Consider the following 19,494-nt stretch of genomic DNA (forward strand, 5'->3'; position numbering starts at 1 on the left):
CCTTTCCAAGTGTGTTCAGACTAAATCCCAGGAAAAGAATAAAATAGAAAAATGTGCTGGTTCTGTGTGAAAATACAATGTGGCACAAACAATTGCATTATGTAGAAATGTGCACAAAATAAATGCGGCCTACAATGCGCACAGTTAGGCTAACATAGGGGAAACTGCAATGAGCTATGCAGGAAACACACAACAAGAGTAATATCTCGGGTTTTCCATAACGTAGCCATGACTCTGACAATCCTTGCCTTAAGAACATTGCATTAAATCTAAGTAGCGCAATAATAACATCTGTGTCATTTGACAGTACAATAACTCTATTGGAACCATTTCAAACAGGCCACTCAATATGTGGCACAACACAAAGATCAGCTTCATCCAGTTTGCTGTTATGTTCTTGAACAGTATCGCCCGTACCTTTTGAATATCTCTCTGAAGGCACCAACTCCCCACCGACTATCATTCCACTTGCAATAATTGGAAATTCAGTGATCACTCCAGAATCAGCAATGTTTCTGCAAGTTAACAAGTTCATCTTGTTTGATATTGAGGCAAGGTCAATTGTTCCACTTGTAGCCATTCGTCTGATTCTCTTGCATTCTTTGAAAGATAGTTCAAGATAAAAGTCAAAGACAATGTGCAGTTCATGCAAGGTGCACACTGACTGATAGCTGTAGAACATTCTGAACATCAAATCTTGACCATTCGCAATTGTGGCATACAGTTCACAAAAAACAGCAGTTTTCAATGAGGACACCTTTTCGAATTGAAATTCTTCCTGTGAAAGTTTTTTTTCCAGCTCTTGTATGAGTTTGTGCTTTACCGGTTTGGTTGCGGCATCTCCATCAAACAATGTATTTGTTGGAAGATCATGCAACAGAATTTCCTTGATAAATTCACCCCTTTCTTTTGCTACAACCATCTCTGTGCGTGCAAATGTTTTTTTTTTTTTTTTTTGCAGCCTGCTTTGTAGTGGGTGGTTGGACGGGACTCTTACTTTGGCAATTGAAAGCGTGGAAGTTTAGCTTTATTGATTGTCAAACAGCTTTTTCTCTTTCAATACAAAGCTCTCCAGCTTCAATTCTGTGTATTGTTTCGATCCATGTTCCAGGACATCTAGTAGATGTGTATTTATATCATTACTCACATATTGTTTGGTCACAAAGTTGTGTAGTCGCACAGGCTCGGTCAGTGGAAAGGGTTTTCCTTGCTGCTGCTGCATGTGATGGAGAAGGCTGTCAACATGTTTATTAAAGCGTTCCCCTATCTTTCCCACAAGTTCATGGTGAGGAACAGTTTCACAATGGTCCATTAATTTTGAATCTATGATCTCTATGTATACATTGCAAATAGAAAGAACTTCATGATAAATTAGCTGCCAATTAGCAACGTATTCACATTTACGTGTCTGACCAACAATTTCCGTGGAGCTTTTCTGTGGTCTCTGGATCATCTGTTACAGTTTCATATCTTGAGCAATAGCATTGAACCTTACCTCTCTGTCTTTCACCACAAAATGTCTTTGGATTCATTTTCTGTTGGTGTATGGTTTATCCCCCTCTAACTTCTTCGCTCTTTCCAGATACCAGGACCTATATCTCAGGTAGTTTATGCAATCAAATTCCCGAAACGTAGTAATCTGCGACACCACTGTTTTCACGTGCAGTTCCCAATCACCTTCCCGATCCGCATGTACCAAGTTTTTCACTAGAGCTATCCTGTAAAACATTTCCCCAGTATTTGCAAAGTTCTGATTTTTCTTCACATTTTTTTACAAACTCTACAAACTTGGTTTTCTGACTTTGAACTGAGTGTATTGAACATTGCCTGGCTTTGCATTATGTCTTTTGAATGAAATGCTCTCTGTGCCTTGTTCACTTCTAAGATAGATGTGCAAAATCTAATTTGTCGTTCTTGTTCCAGAAAGCATTCCAACGCAATGTTTCTATAGCCTGCGATATTGTGAGCATACCTTGTAACAAATGAAAATGAGTCACGCTCAATACTGACTGAACAGTTTTGCTTCTGAAAATTTCAGCCTCAAAAAAGTGTATTGGTAATGCCACATCCACTGAGATAACTTCCTGCACACCGCAACGCAACTTTTGTTGTTGGGAAAATGCCCATCAATGGATAAAGTTCATTCAATTCTACTGGATTGCTCATAAAAATGTCAGCTACAATACGAAAAACACCATTGCAGAAAATTGGCAGAATAGGCTGGTCTTCAAGCTGAACAAGCACATTTTAATTTTTTTTTAGAGCTGTCTATACAATTGCATAGTTTGTGACTGGAGATGGTATTTTACACCCTTCTTCAGTGGAACGGTATACCAGGAGATCAGAGCATGAATTCCAGCCCACGGATAAACTGGCTTTTCTTGATCCTTCAGTCTGCACTGAAGAAGCAATATGATAAATTCAGTTAAATCAGCTTTGTGGACCGTAGTATCAGGTAAAAGAGCAATGCCATCAGCCGCTTTGAAACTTTTTGGTAGACTGGGACATGTTGATGGCTTGTAGTGAGTTGGTAAGGCAGTTACGTTGTACGTTTGCAGCTTTTTTTGTTTTTACCTACAGATGGTTTTCCAGCAGCTACTTCATTGGTACAGTCTTGAAAAAGCACCATGGCAGTATCATGTGTGCTGGATGTTCCAGACAAAGAAGAGCTGTCTTCAAAATCAACATATTCAAGAGCAATGAATCCTTCCCTGGTAACGTGACTTGCAAGTGATGTGCTGTTGGATTCACAAGATTTTACGGCATAAGCTGCTAACAAGTACCTGCTCCGTACTATGTTATTGTAGCTTGTTGATACACCACTCCTATTAATTTAAGTGATTAGCTCTCTACTTTTGCACTTGTCATAGATTGCTTGGATAGTCCGGGGTGGCGTAGTTTTCTTTTTGTAGTGATTTTATTCATAAAACAAAATTTGGAAAAGACCGTACATTTGCACTGCATAAGCCTCTCGGTTCATGGGATTATCTTTCACTTCTTCGCTTATCTTCAAAGCCATCGTCAATGTTGTTGGCTTATGTTCCGAACTCAAGAACTTTAGTTTGGAACAGTTTTGATTTGCTGATTTTAAGCATTGACTTACATTTTTTTAAAACAACATCAGGCATTCTTGTTGACTTCCATGATTTGCAGAGCTCTGCTGCATCACAAAAATTGTCATTAAGTCTGAAATCTAGCTCTTTCAGGGCGTTTCTTAAAATGGATCCTGTTGATTTTACTGCATCTTGTGCTCTTATTTTGACAACAAGAAGTTCAGGAGTCAATTCAGCTGAAAACACCATAAGTGGCTCATTCTTTTTGTTATACTAACAATAACGAACTCCGGCATACATTCTCACCTTAAAAATCTTAATGCCATTATTTTGGCTCAACAATAAGTTGGCTGTACTGGTATTATTTGCATCTGCCTGTCGGAGAGATATGTAAATTATCTGTATTGTATACTCCACACACCATGATAATATGCATCCTTTGCTGCAGAGAGTCTCCGTTGCTAACCTTTCAACTTAAACACTGAACATATGGTCATTTGTTATCAGAAAAGGATACAGGTTAGAACTTAATATGCAGACCGTAGGATAGGAGTTACAATTAAATAGTCTTGTTTTTAATTAGGTGAGAGGCCTTGGTTGTTTTTGTAATATAACATACATTGTTCTTGTTTTTTCCATAAGCTGTTTGCAATTTGGCCTGCTCAGATGAAATTAAAATCTGTTGCAGATGTAAGAAGCATATTCATGTGTTTTTTGTTTTTTTTACAACACTGCAGATTGTTCTCCCGACTCCCCCAAAACCCATGTACAAATGTTTGAAAAGGGTGTGATGGAAATGTTTTTCTTCATTTTTGTGTTTAATTTGAGAATATATATTTTTGTATTTTCTACTGTAGAGCTGCCGTCTGTAATTCTGCAGGATATCCTCCCATTTCTCAACATCTACTACCTGGATAGGATTGAAACTGCTGCAGTTAAAAAAGGTGGGTTGTATGACTAAAAATACAAATCTTTGACATTCATAGTGATAGCTAGTTTTGTTTTTGGAATTTAGTCTGACATTTTTTTTGGAAGATATTCTGCTGAAAGCTCTAAAACGTGACAATTGATTCGGGAAGTGACTGGAGTAAAAGAGTATGAAAGCTCTAGCATTGTTGTCTGTAAGACTAATTATTAACTCTTAACCTTTTTAAAAAGCCTTCTCCCCTGCAATTGGGGCCAATATGTGATCAGAGGACCAATAATTAGCTTTGTTGACTGAGAGAGTGAGCAATGTTTCCATGTTATTGACCTCTAACGCTTATACATCTCCTCCTGATTAGACTTGCACAGATATGAGTGTCCTGGCGCCTATTTATCCTTGAGGGGTTTATGGATATAAACAGAGCTATACCTACGTTAAATGTTGTGGTTTCCCATTGCTTAATTTGTGCTGGCACATATTTATGATAGTCCACCACATGGTGGCGCTGTCTGTTAATTTCTAAAAAATTAATTTAAAAAAACGCGAGCAAAGTGTTTTAAAATTCAGTATACAATTTGTAAAAAAAATAAATTGTGCCCTGGTGGGTTCACCTGGTATAATGCATATTTCCACTTTTATGGGACTGTAATGGTGAGTAGGTGTCATTAGTACTGGTGTTTGGCAGCACTTGCCGCGGTGGACCATAGGTGGTGCAAGCTGCAGTGGCCCCCTGAGAAACATCTTGGCATTTATTATTTCACAGATCTGATAGACGTCTAGCTGCAATTTCCTTATCTTAGAATATTCCCCAAGTGTCACACTAGGTCTGGGATTTTTTTCCAGCAGTACCCCTGCTCACTGGTAGGTGCTGTTGTTCAGCTTCGCATTGGCAGTGCCGAAAGTGGAGTGCGATGCACAAACGCAACCCTAGTGTGCTGATGTCAGTTTTTTTCTTTCTGGGCCAGTCAGGGCAGATCTGTAAAAATGCTACCCTCAGTCAATTTTTGACTGACTTTTTTCCGTGACTTTGTCGACACTTTTTTTGAGAATTTCTTCTCCTTGTATGCTAAGGATGTCCCCTAAGGAACCAGCAGGTTTCAAGCCATGCAGTGGCTGTCACTGGCAGATGTCTGTGACAGACCCACACTTGGTTTGACTTTGGAGTTTGGGCAGGAACACAACTCCAAGACCTGTGAGGACTGCGAGCCATGCACCTGAAGGCACTGAGGAAGCGGTCCCTGAAGCTCCTCACAGCCCGATATCGGATGACCCCATAGCGCTCATGATCTTGGCCACGCAAAATGTCCCAGTGCAGTACAGTTGTAGTTTTGATCTATGTTGTGGGATTAGTCCCACAGAAAGTAGAACTCAAAGTTGAACAGGTCTTCAACTTCACCGCGCCTGTCCAAGTCATTGGACTAGGTGCAGGAGAGTCGGTACTGTTTGTCTCGCTTCCCTGCAGAGCTCGTTACAGAGTCCATTTCGAAGCATGGTCAATCGTCGAAGCAGAAGTCTCCGTCGTCGCATACCCAGAGACGATAGACGTCGATATAAAAGACCCTACTGTCGTCATCCAGGAGATCGTCGTCGAAAAAGAAAACTCCATCAGCTTCCTCTCATAAGTCAACGTCGAGATATGGGTCGTTGAAGTGGCGCTCAGCGTCGATGCAGAGGTCCCCGCCGGCGTCTTCTCCTGATCACCCGGTGTCGAGGCTCAGGACTCCTCCGGTGTCACCACACAGGCGTTCAACGTCAAGACTATCCCCGCCTCCAGGCAAGAGACGATCAAGTTCGACTCACAGAGGTCTTCCACATAGAGACACAGATTTCGGTCGGTGACCATTTCGTCCTCACCATCACCGAGGGCAGAATCTCCAGCACTGGGTCATACAGAGACTCCTTGTTCAACGTCGAGACACTCTCGCCATTCGGTGTCGACACATCATACTGTCTCAAGAAACTCATCGGCTTCACCCTCAGGCTCACCAGAGGTGGCGATCTCAACATCGAGCAGTCCATCTGCTTCTCCAGTGCGATCTTGCGCAGCTGTATCTCTTGCATGGGAGAAAAGGCAGAAGACTCCATCAATTCATCTATCTCCTAGATGGATGCTACCTCTGCAACACTGTCAGAGATCTGGTACGGGACAAGCAAGGGGCAATCAGGACTTTTCCAGCCCTTTGCACAGGTCTCCGCTGGCCAGGCTGGTGCAAGCAGCGGATCTCTCCCCTACTGCTTCACCAAGGGGTCGAGAGCGGACTCGTACTCCTGCATCCTCCTCCATAAGAAGATCCAGATCTCGACAGCGCAGGAGAAGGCACAGATCTCCGACAACTTTGCCCTATCCACTCATTCTTCGAAGAGGGATTATTCACTGACTTTGACTGATAGCCCTTCATCGAGGATCACTCTGGTGGATGACGTCTATACTTTTCAGGTCGTTCTGGCCAGAGGGGCAATAAGCTGAACATTGTTATGCCCACTCAACAGACTTCATCCTCTGTGATGTGCGAAATGCTGTGGCAGAGATCAGCATCCAGACCACTGTTGCCCTTGGTGCCGGACCTCCTTCAACCAGTTATAAATGTCTTCCTGATGCCTGCAACACTCAAAACTGCGCCAGCAAGGATCCTAAAGAAATATAGACCCCCCACAGGAGGATCCTTTGTTCCTCAGATCTGATCCTCCACCTGATTCGGTGATTATAGCGGCTGCAAAAATGACCCATGCGGTGGCCTCTTCATCATCTGTCCCTCCAGCAGGGCACAGGATTCATGTTGCAGGAAGGTCTGTGGCACGTCAGCCCCATGATGAAAGTCTCCAGCGCCTCAGCGCTTTTAGGGTGCTAGGATAGATCTCTGTGGGACTCGCTTCAGAGGTTCACGGAAAAACTCCCAAAGGAGGACCGCAAAGACTGAGGAGGTGTTACAAGAGGGAAGCTTGGTAGCAAATCAGGTGATCAGCGCAGCAGCTGCTGGATGTAGGAAACTGGCTATATATATATATATTACACCAAAATGAGGTATAGTGTGTATAGAGTCCAGGTGACCCCCAGAGGTTGGCAGAGGTTAAAGTTGGGTAGAACCTTACTCTATTTGTGGTAGAGTGGTCGAGCAGTAAGGCAGTATCAGAGGACAGTGTTAAGCATTTGATGTACACACTCAGTCAGCAAATTAATTTACACACTCGAGAACTAAACTCTAGGCCAATTGTCTTTGTATAAAAAAAATACTGTTTTATTTTTAGAACCAAGCAAGCCTGGCACAGGTGCGCATTAAATACTTTACAGTAATAAGTTGCTGATTGTAGAACAGTTTGAAAATGGAATAGGAATTGTACTTTGTTTGATTTACAGGGAATGCAGCAGGTTGCAATACTTAGCAAATACAGTACATTGAAATGAATAGGCTTTGTCAATAGATTACAGGTAAGTTACTTTTTATGTTACTTTTCTAACTCCGTGCTGGATACCTAGATTCAGCACTGGGTCATTTCCTGCAAAGAGGTAAGTAAATACGTTTTGGGTATTTGTGCGATTTTTAAAGAATATTTTGAGATTTCAAAACTACACACTTTGACAATTTTCTTCCAAGAAGTTTCTATGTTTTCCTATAGAGGAACAACAGGTTATTGATTCACATTCATTGGGGTGATTTTAGACACAGTGGAGTTAAAGGCTTTTTCTCCACTGCAACGAGTACTGGACATTCAGTCTGTGAGCCTAATGTCTCTCATTCGATTCCTGATCCAGGTAAGGTTGGCTTTGAGGTGTCTTGGCCTTTTAGCCTCATGCAGCCTTCTTATCAATTATGCCAACTGGCGCATGTAAAAGGCCTACAGTGGAACTGGAAATTACAGTGGGTCCTTCTGATACTGTCTAGATCTTGAAGTAGATAGCCCATGAAGCTGTGCTGACAGGCTGCTCTCCCATCAGAGCTGATGGTAACAACAGACTCATCATTACTCTTTTGGGTTGGAGGATCGGGGGGGGGGTCAAATCCTATGGAGGAGGTAGCGAACAGAGGCCTCTGGTCTCCAGTGGAGGGCCAGCTGAAACCTTTCGTGCCATCCATCAGTGGGAGTTTTGTGTAGGGTTTTTCAAACTTCACCGCTACCATTTGATAAGCCAACCAACAGAGCAGAGTCAGATCACAGATAGATTAACCACACACAGCCACTAACCTTCAGGAACAAATCCCGCTGGGGTAATGCATAGGTCCCAATTCCCCACTGCATTACCCCCCCCCCTTGCATTTTACCATGAATAGTACTCACTTTCGGGTGTTGCTTGCTCCGCATGTTGCCTTCTCAGTATTTCTAGCTTTCCTTACCAGATTTTACTACATTTCAGTCCTATTTTCCCACCTGTCCTACTATCCCTATTGAGAATGATACGATGGCCCATCAATTGATATGCACACTTCTGACTAATGCTACAGCTTTTTTGTACTCTCTCACATCACTCTTAGATTTTCTTCACTTGGGCCTTCGCCTTTAATTTCTGTGTATAAAATGGTACTGGGTTGATTCATATGTATTTACTAAATGTCCTTTGAATCAATTATTCATAAATGCTATTACTATTATTGCAGCCTTGGAGAAGTTACGAATGTAACGAAACAAGTGTCTGCTGTCATGTCTCTATTTCACCGTGCTATTCTGTTCTTCCACCAACAAGAACTGGACCTTGAAAAAATAACTGTATAAACATGAAATGTTTTTGAAAAAATCTTTTTCTTGTATGAATATATGTACAGTATGTATTGACTAAATGTCACACTGATCATTACATTTGAGAGAACCCCAGTATAAATCCAAATATTATCTTATCCTGTGATTTGAGGGTTCGATAAAATACATAGTTCTTATGTTTCAGTTGTAAAAAATCTGTTGTAGTAATATTGTTGAGTGCCGGGGTACATCTGTCGGTCTAAAGTTTAGCACAGCAATCTTTTTGGAGAGCCTTGCATCAACACCCAAGGTATTGGGGTGTTTCTGTTACACTGATTGGCACCTAAACGAATTATTTCTCATACTTGGAATTTGCCAATACACTGCCAAACTTTACACTTCTTTGTTCTTCTGATGTGCGACTGTCTGCCACCACTACCCTCTATCTATTTTATATACTCACTTCAATAAATGTTGTTCACTCAAACACTAACTAGCTGCTTCTTGGTACCCCCAAAATTGTATCCATCATCCTATGTCAGAATAATCAGTATGTACTACAGAAGGCAAGTTTTGAGCCAGAGACAGCTACACATTCCTTCTCCTCCCATCCTGAGGCCTAAAACAAAATTTTTATTTTTATTTATACTAAAATATTTAGAAGCACCATGTGTCCAAAACAAGGTGCAAAATGTGTTACTTGGCAGTAATCCATTTCAGCCTTCTCATGCCTCATGTACAAATTCATACTAATGCTGGAGCCCCTCCACACATTTTAATTTAATTTAGCCCCGGGGTGGTGGCGGTCCCCTGGGCTGTGAGTGGGCGAGCGCATGGCCCGCCCTCCGCATTTGACTGAATTTGCCTGGGCAGGTGGTGGTCCCTGGGACTACGAGGGGCCTACGCGGGTCTCTCCAGCATTATTTTAACTGGAGCCCAAGCTTTGTTTTCAACTCCCAAATATCACCCAAAAAATTTGGGGGGCCCTGGGTATCCCCCTGAACAGGCCTTTTTTTTTTTCTTGTGACTCGGTTCAACCAAGTCACAAGATGGTTGCCAGTGTTGGTAGCCAATCGGATCTCAGGCAAAAGATCAGGAAGGTTCGCGAGTTGTTCGAGTTCCTAGATATACAACTGGGAATTTCTTTACATTTCTTAGGAACTACTGAACGGGTTTACACCATTCAACAAAAAGAGTGCCTTCTGGACCTAACACTACCTTTTTGCCAAATTTGGTGTAATTCCGTTCAGCAGTTCGGGCTGTAGCTGTGTCTAAAGTTTCCTATGAAAATCAACATAGAGAAAAAGCGTTTTGGGACCCCCTCTTTTTCTCGGCCCCCGCTTGACGGATCACCCCAAAATTTTGAAGACGGCAATTGAAGTGACTACCCCTATAGTTCGGAAGATTTCATGACGATTTGTCAAATGGGCCAAAAGCTATTAGCGAATCAAAAAATGGTTTTCCTATGGAAACTAGGTCCTAACTATAACTACCTACTGGCGAATGCCAGTAAAATTATATATATATTATTTTTATTGTATGAGCAGAGGTAACTAGAGCTAAGGAAACTTTTAGGGGTCACTAGGGGTAAAACGAGTAAATGGATCCTAGGGTTCATGGGCTGGAAGAGCTAAAGTGAGTTAAGGGTTTTTTTGGGGAACAGGTTTAGGTAGAGGTAAAGGGCGGTACGTGTTTTCTAGGCTTCAGGGGCAGGTCGAGGTAGGGTTATTTTTAAAAGGGAATGTTTAGGGGATATACCCCCTCCAGAACAGGAAAAGGGGTTTATGGTTATATAGAAATATACATTAACAATAATATAACTATATATTTTTAAATGCAGGGTTAAGTCATGCATTGTTAAGCCCTACATAATATTACAACACGTTTTAAAGGTCAAGTTGTAGTAATGACAGCTGAGTAAAGACCCACCACGTAACATTTGACCTTCCTTTGGATCATTCAGGCTTGAAACAGATTGATTTATAAGAGGCAACACTCATAAATGAAGTTGGAACAGAAACTGTAGGAATCAGTCTTTAATGCATGGAGCTGTGTCGGCCACGGGTACCTATGAAAATGAGAGCACTGAATTCCCTAGCAGTCGGTTCTTCTTGTACTAGATTTTGATTGGAAATTTGGTCTGACTTGGCCTCTTTGAGTCTTTGCATGGAAAAGCATTCAAGGTGTAGCTCAAGTGAAGTTGTAGATCAGAGCTGTCCCTGTATACTTTAACACAGATATTTAAATTGAAATATAGATGTGAATGTTGAGAAAGATTGTGTCATAAAAAAATGCTTTTACATTAATTTTATTATGCGTTCACATGAACTGGGACTATACATAATTGACACTACAAAAAGCTCATCACGCAAAACACAATGCTCGGAGAATAGGCTAATGAAACAGTAGAGTGGTAAAACCAGAGGTCCTGCCTGATCAGTCTGTATAAAATGTGTAACATTATCGTGTTTTTGAAGATGGGGGCAAACCTGCAAATGTGGTACAAAAACTGTAAGTCAAATGATACATGATTGTGTTAAACAGCTTTTGGAAAGATGCAAAATTTACGAACGTAGCTATGCATAATCGGATAATCTGTAGCGAAAGGGAGGTAATATTCTGCCCCTCCCGAAACTGTTAATTTGCAAGTGCCTAACGTTTTATGGTTCGTGGTCCTAGTGGCTCACAAATGTCCAGGGCAGCACAGAAACAGGCAAATGCAACCACAAACAAGTTGCGATGTATCTAGGATCTGGAAAAGCAGGCAGGTCCTGGAATTGAAGGGTGTGTTTATTTTTACCTGGGAGGAATATCATCCTGCTAGTCTAAAATTAAAGTGAATGACAAGTACACAGGGCTGAAAACTGGCAACAAGGTCTAGATCCTGCCATCTGCTTAACTAACCAAGTGCTGGACCGCTGCACACAACAGGAATCTAACAATAACAATAAAAATAAAAAAAGTCATGCTGTGTGTTCGCCAACAAGTCACTCTCAGTCGCACTTGCTCATGTAGATGACATTAGACAAGGAGATGATCAAAAGGCAACTTGCTCAGGTGCAGCGATGCCCTGCACCCCAATGTCACCTACCAGAAATTTAGCAGAGTTGGTTAAGGGGGTTGGTGGGAGTTAAGTGCAAACCTATCCATTTTAACAAAGGGAGAAAAATTTGTAGTTTGCGTGATCCAGCAGAAGTGCAAGCACCACACACTTTCGCCAGAACTTTAGAAGGGCTGGGAATAATGGGAAAATAACATCAAAGGGAAAATGTCAGGCATGGTGGGGCTGCACTGTGTATCATTGACTTTCCTCTGAAGAGTAAAAATGTGAATAAATGGATCATTGACTGGGCAAATTCCTCAACAGTCTGAGCCCCTTATAAATTCTTCCCGTATTAACATCGGATGTATGACGTTACCACGCATACTTTTAGCACGCATACCTTTACAACGCAATTTTTACAACGCAGGATCCATTACAACGAACTACCATTACAACGCATTTTTTTACAACGCAAATACCTTTACAACGCATACCATTACAACGTAAGTATTGGTAAGTATATAATATTTTTAAAAATGTAAATTATTACATTTAATATAATTTTATTTAATTTTATTTTATTTAAAACCCAAACCTACCACTGAACCCTAAAAATACCCCTTTACCCAAAAACCCAAACCTAGCCCTGAACCCTAAAAATACCCCTTTACCCAAAAACCCAAACCTAGCCCTGAACCCTAAAAATACCCTTTTACCCAAAAACCCAAACCTAGCCCTGAACCCTAAAAATACCCCTTTACCCAAAAACCCAAACCTAGCCCTGAACCCTAAAAACACCCCTTTACCCAAAAACCCAAACCTAGCCCTGAACCCTAAAAATACCCCTTTACCCAAAAACCCAAACCTAGCCCTGAACCCTAAAAATACCCTTTTACCCAAAAACCCAAACCTAGCCCTGAACCCTAAAAATACCCCTTTACCCAAACCTAGCCCTGAACCCTAAAAATACCCCTTTACCCAAAAACCCAAACCTAGCCCTGAACCCTAAAAATACCCCTTTACCCAAAAACCCAAACCTAGTCCTGAACCCTAAAAATACCCTTTTACCCAAAAACCCAAACCTAGCCCTGAACCCTAAAAATACCCCTTTACCCAAAAACCCAAACCTAGCCCTGAACCCTAAAAATACCCCTTTACCCAAAAACCCACACCTAGTCCTGAACCCTAAAAATACCCCTTTAGCCAAAAACCCAAACCTATAACATTTTTACTATAATTATATACTTACCAATACTTACGTTGTAATGGCATGTGTTGTAAAGGTATCTGCGATGTAAAAAAATGCGTTGTAATGGTACTTCGTTGTAATGGATCCTGCGTTGTAAAAGTTGCGTTGTAAAAGTAGTCCGTTGTAACGGTTGTTTACCATTAACATCTGTAGATCGTTTCTCCCATCTCTATATCTTCCTCTTAGCTCTGCTCAAAATTTGACCATGAACATTCCTACCAATCGCTTGTTCTGTTTTTTGCAGGGCTTTCAACTCAGTCCATATGGCGCAAACTTTGCAAGGATGTGATGAAGCTAAAGCCACCAAAATTTGAGGTAGGTTTTAACAGCTTTGCACAGTGACGGATCATTACTGCAGACCAGAAGCTGGTTAAGAGTGTGCACAACATTGTTTTCTACCTTGTAAGTTAAACGTTTTCATAGATTGCTATTTTTTCAGTCTTTTTAGCTTTTAATGTCTGAGGGGACATTTAAACTAAAGTAACTGTTCCTCATGAAGGATCATTTGCTTCTCGTTTCTCATAGTTTGTGCTTTTAATTGCAGCACACACGATGTTTGCGCCAAACTTATCGGTTTTATTGGTGACCTAATGACGCCTAGTTGTGAAATGATGGGTAGTAACATGCACAAACTCTGACACCCACATTGTATATGTTCTAGCCATTTGCGCTGTACATCAGGGTGGCGGTGTTGTATTTAAGTTGCACAGTCCTCGTAGCTTACTAGAGAAGCACAGCAAGTGCAGTGTGGTGCAGAATAGTTGCTGTCATGCCACAATTGAGACATGGTTCTCATCACGATCAACTTTGGCTGATTCATGAATTTCATTACAGAGTGTAACACATAGCCTCAGACAAGCTTCAGGTGCAGCGGTTTCTCAATCTTTAATCACAGGCAGAATCACACTAGCTTCAGGGCGGACTGAGCTGTTGTTTCCAGGCACACTATGTACGCTCAGCATCTGATGTCTTGCAGTGATACATTCGCAACAAATCGTTCTTTTGGCTAAATACGGTAGACTCTCACCACACCAGACCGTATACCTTTAAGACCTTCAGCAGCAGAGTTTCTTATCAGTCGACAGGTATAATCCTTATATGTAGAAGAAAGATTGCTATCTGTTCTCTTTGTGGTCCTCCATTTTCTGTTCAGAAACTCCTGCGGGTAGACTATGATAAATGGATATGCTGATAGGGCCAAGATTTATACAGTTTTCTGTACAGTTTGTTCAGATCCAAAGGATACTCAGTATAGTGTTAGGCTATTTTCCCTATAGACCAAGGGGGAGCTGCAGTCTGCAGGTGACACAACAGATATATATATTTTTTTAGGTTAATGGTGTGGGTATCCTGAGAAAAGATGTTGTGGATTAAAAAATTGCTTAGACCATATGAAGTAGGAGTGCACTTGAGTGTAAGAGGACTGTAGCTTTGTGTTTTTTTTATTTTATTTTTTTATTTATTTTATTTAAGAGGAAGTTCTGATATTCCATTGATACGTCTTATGAGTGGTGTGTTGAGCCAGTCTGCATTCAGGCGGCTAAAAGATGGGGGTGTTTATGATGCGTTGTGCTAGTAGTAAAGTGCATCTGATCAACAGAAGGATGAGGTGATTAATTGTATGAGTATGGCAGAAATGTTTAATAATGGCTGTAGAAGCTGTTTTGAGTAATGCCCTACTCTAGCTCCCAGATCTCCTAAGTAATTAGGGAAAGCAAAGGAGGTGAGGGCTCAGACTTAGGTAGACGTTTTAGCCCTGCAAATATGAATACTTTCATTAAAAGCTTTTGAATGCTTGGTGGCTTTATTTTTAGGGCTCTGAATTAGTCGGTTGGGAGAAGATTCTTAAATAAGCAATTGTTTTTTCTTTTTTACCTGTTGGATCTGTGTGACGTTCGTAAAAAATAAACAACTGGAGGAAACTAATTCGAAGAAGTCTGTTCTGGTGAAACTGTTACTTGAGATTTTCTAAATGAATGACATTCACACATTTGACAAATCCAAATTGAAGAATACCTTTCATATCAAACTGTTTTCGGAAGTGTATCTGCTTTTCTCATATTTTATCAAATGGACCCCTTCTGGGCTGCACTCTCCCTGGTATACTTTCATCCTACCTACTCTTCTATTTTCATAGTGTCTCTGCTGCAGCTGCTATTTTTCCATATGTGCTCCCGTTGTGTCTTAAGGCAAGTTTCTCATCTCCTATATCCTTAGTATCAGTCTCTCACCTTTGCTATTTTTGCTCTTGCGTACTTACCTTACGCCTGAATCATCTCGACCAGCCTCCTCTTCAGCCTGCTTTCATGCTGGTCACAGTAGAAATGAAAAACCTGTCATGCCACCATTTTTTGTTGTTGTTGAGATAATTGTACATAAAATACCAGCCTTGTAAGTTTCAGAATTTCTTTTTGACCTATTTTTTATTGTTTTTGTTTGGCACAGAACAGTGCACACATGGCAATCACGAGAATACAAATGCTTCTATAGCGAAAGTTTAATCAATCTTGAGCCTTTTAAAATATTTATTTATTTTTGGACCATCATTGCTAAGTTCACAATAATTTTCTTTTGTCATCTCTGTAATATCACCTTTTTGACTTTCCACCAAGATTAACTTTAGTCAGCTTGTTTTCACAAAACCTTTGTACATAACCTGCTTATTCTGAACATATCATTATGCTATCAAAGCCCATCTCAGTTACCAGTCAGTATTTCTTCTGAATCTATTCTCTGTATAAAAAAAAAAAATCAGAGACCAGCACTAATCCATGGACTGCAAAGCATTGCCTGTTACAGGAGTTGAGGTGATCAGTAAAATGATTAAGCTTTGCTTTATTGTTTCCAACATTGGTACTCAACCTTGTATCATCTTCCTAGTGCTTACCCATATCCTAACTAAGTTGTCTTTTGGAGTTTAATTTTGAACATGGGCATAGCATGATCATAAAACGACCTTCTCCTTCCCGAGAGAAACCTGCTCCCTCAACATTTTTTAGCTGGGTTCTCGTACCTATGTTTAAAGAATGTTGTCCTGTGGTGCAGTTGATAGATATCGTAATTATTTACGCTTTCAGGGTTTACGTGCCTGTCTCTCTTGTATCTGTATTTCATGATCTTCCAACACAACTTTATGACCCCTTCTGACCAGATTGAACACTGTAGTATTTATCCTTGCATCTTGAGAACTGATGCCCTTTGACAGGCTCTTACATTGTATTTTCTGCTGCATACCTACTGCAGGGGTGGTAGATTGGTGTGTAGGCTTATATGTAACCAGATACAGCAAATCAACCATCGCATACTCCATGAAAGGTCCTACTATCCACTTTATTTGTATTTCCTGGCCAGGCAAACAACAAAACACTAAAGAAATGCACAGCATCGACCATAACAAGCATGACCTAGTCTAAATTTGAATCCTATAGGTTAGTGAAATGTCACCTAAAGTTTGTCTCCGTCATCCAACTGTCAATTTACTGTAAATCACGCTTTCTAGTTGTGGAAACTGGTGTGTCGCAACAACTTCGGTCTGACCCCCACTGCCTCTATCAGACCCAGCACACTGTCCATAGACTCCAGCAGGCTACAGAAGCTTGCTTCAAGGCTGGGGGTGCCCTTTCACACATTTGGTCTCAAACTGCAGATCACAGAACTAGGGTGCCTAGTCTTACAGTCGTTCACCAATCAACCCTCACCATTGTGCTGCAGGTCATCAGAGATCATCTCCACAAGCAGGCATACAGTGGGCATAAAGCATACAGCAAGCACTAAATCCCACTTCATGCACCCTCTGCATGCTTCCCACTGCCACCAGTTTTTGTTTTCTCTGACACTTCCTGCTCCTTGCATCACCAAACAACCACACAGTTAACAGCCGGAGAGCCCCAGGTACCCGGCAGCTCTGAGCAGGTCCTCTCCAAGTCATGGTCAGGGTTCCTTACAGACGCCCAACCATCTTCTGTGGTGAGTGGACCGTTTCGTAGTTGATATATATGTAATGCGACCAGGGCTATAGGCGTCAGCTCACTTGGAGCTTGTCTGTCCACTGCTCTCCTCTTTATCCAATTTGTTGTATTCGCCACTTGGTAGAAATGCTCAAATCCCAAATACAACCATTGAGGTTCTATTGGAATATTTTCAGCATATAACGCCATCTAGCTATATGTTTCCTCAAACTTAAAGGTGCCATTCATAATAGCACTGTTTAGCGAGAATGAACAGTGGGTCTGACCCAATGATGTACACGGACATAATGGACTTCACAGTCTTTCCACTTTGCAGATCTTGTTTGTTTAACTTTAATCCAGGCGTTTAGTCTCTCACCAAGCTACCATCTTATCTTTAAGACTATACCACCATTCCTACCCAAGAGGCTCCTAAACATCTAATGTTAGTATTGCCTACTCAGCCAAATTGTTTTTCCTTCAGCCATAACCATTTACAGCCACCTAAAACTGTGCGATTTATTTCTATCTTGTTTGATTGGATGCGACATGCCTGACATGTCACTCTTTTGGATATGACGTTTGTCAGTATATTTATTTATTTATAACATTTATAGAGCGCACTGTTACCAAACGGTGTCCTGGCCCTGGAATGAAAGCTCCCCTCGGCCAGGCCTGCAACTTAATGTACGAAAAGTCATGTTTTTCAGACTTTTGCGGAAGGTCATTAAATCAGTAATCTGTCTGAGAGCCAGGGGAGAGCATTCCAAGCCCTGGCAGCCCCCAAGACGAAGCTCCTGCCTCCCCAGCGAGCTCTCCTTATCCGAGGGGGTCACAATCCGCCCCAAATTAGGTAACCTAAGATGTCTGCCCGGCAGGTACCTTTGGAAGTGCTGTTCTAGAAACGCCGGGCCAAGACCACGAAGGACCTTGAAAACTATGCACAGGGTTTTTAAAAGAGATATGTTTGCGCACTGGGAGCCAATGCAGCTTCACCAGTTCCTGGGACACGGATGCAAACTTTGGTAAGCCTGTGAGGAGACGAGCTGCTGCGGCCTGTAATTTGTTGAGATGCCCCTGTTGGGCATTAAGGAACAGGCTGTTGCAGTAATCAAGGCGAGATAAAACCAGGGCGGTCACCACAGTTTTCTTGCGCCCATCAGGTAAAAAAGGGAGGATCTTCTGGATTATTTTCAAAGTATAGTGGATGGTTGAGGTCATAGCATTTACTTGGGGCCTAAAGGTAAGCTTATTGTCGATCAGAACCCCTAGGTTCTTGACCTTGGTGACGGGTGGGGGGGGATACCCATCCCTTCAAGCTACCAATTCGGACTCCAGAAGTTATCACTGGAGCCGAAAAGTAAAACTTCGGTTTTAGCCGAGTTTAGCTTTAAACAGTTTCTGGACATCCAGTTGCTAACAGCTGTCATGCATTCTTGGAAGTTACTGGCTACCCCTTCTTCTCTACCTGGAAGCAGAGATACCACAATCGTTATTGAAAGTCAAGCTTCAGAGAGCCCTATAATTATGACCTATATCCTCACCTTTACCAGGCTTGTGAAGTACATAACAGGGTCTCTTATTGGTCCCCTTTACCTGGCTTCCCTGTATAATCTGGCTGGTTATGGTATAGCAATATATAGAAATCCATGGCATAATTCTACAGCTACCATATTAACAGAGGCTTTCCCACACGTCGTACTACTTCATATGGATGACATCTTATTCACATATATTTCCCAAATGTTTGGCTCTAGCAGACTCCCTTTCTAAACAATTAGCTACAAACTGATCATAAAATCACGTTTGCTTAGTAAGGATATGTCATGCGCAATCTCTGATGCATCTTTTTATCTCCAGAGCGTAGGTGTCTAGCAGGCTGTAAGTTTTTTTCTTTATTGTGCTTAGTCATAGAGTAAATCCTTACATCATATAGCAAAAAAACAATAATAAGTATGTGGTAACATGGGTTCAAATCATGCAAAATGGGATAAAGTGGTTGTTCATAAAGGAGCAGTAGAACGAAGCATCTCCTGTTCTAACAGATGATTTCGGGTCTGTTGTAAAGCCTCTGAGCCAGAAACTGACTATAATGTATAACTGGCAAGCAGTGTTTGATATTTTGTAGATACTTCTTTTACTGCTTACTACCTGACATTCTGTTCAGAGTTCTGAACTTGTGACACCATCAACTTACTCATAAGTAATGGTAATTCACAGCAGCATTTCTTTGTGGCGCCACTCAACCAGTCACCGTCTCCACTCCACATGGTCTCAACAGTACACTAGGTCATGCTGTTCTGGGTAGCAAAGTCTACAATTGAGACTGCTATTTGGCATTTGCCATATTGCTCTCTGGCCCTCTTGCTGTTTTCTGAAGTGGAAACTGTTTTTGTTCATCAAATAATAAATATACCTTTTTTCTTTGTAATTTATATAAATGCATTATTATAGTTTCCTGCCTGTTGGTCAAGTAACCTATTAGTTTGTTCATTTATTTTCCACTATATAGCCAGGATGAGTCTTTAGACATTCCGCAAGAGTGAGTTATTGCTGATATCCTAATGGGATGACCAGTGTAAAATCAATGCTGGCCACTTTAACAC

At 41.3% G+C, this 19,494-nt stretch overlaps 1 protein-coding gene across 1 annotated transcript in view; it reads left to right on the plus strand.

Annotated features, from left to right (window-relative positions):
- Positions 1–19,494, plus strand: part of LRRC41 (leucine rich repeat containing 41) — a 158,485-nt gene that overhangs the window by 50,300 nt on the left and 88,691 nt on the right. The window contains exons 2-3 of the mRNA XM_078671696.1: positions 3,911–3,997; positions 13,186–13,256. Coding sequence (XP_078527822.1) covers positions 3,911–3,997; positions 13,186–13,256 — 158 coding nt within the window. The remainder of the gene's footprint in view (positions 1–3,910; positions 3,998–13,185; positions 13,257–19,494) is intronic.

This window comes from Lissotriton helveticus, chromosome 1_2 (assembly GCF_964261635.1).
Source record: "Lissotriton helveticus chromosome 1_2, aLisHel1.1, whole genome shotgun sequence".
NCBI lineage: Eukaryota > Metazoa > Chordata > Amphibia > Caudata > Salamandridae > Lissotriton > Lissotriton helveticus.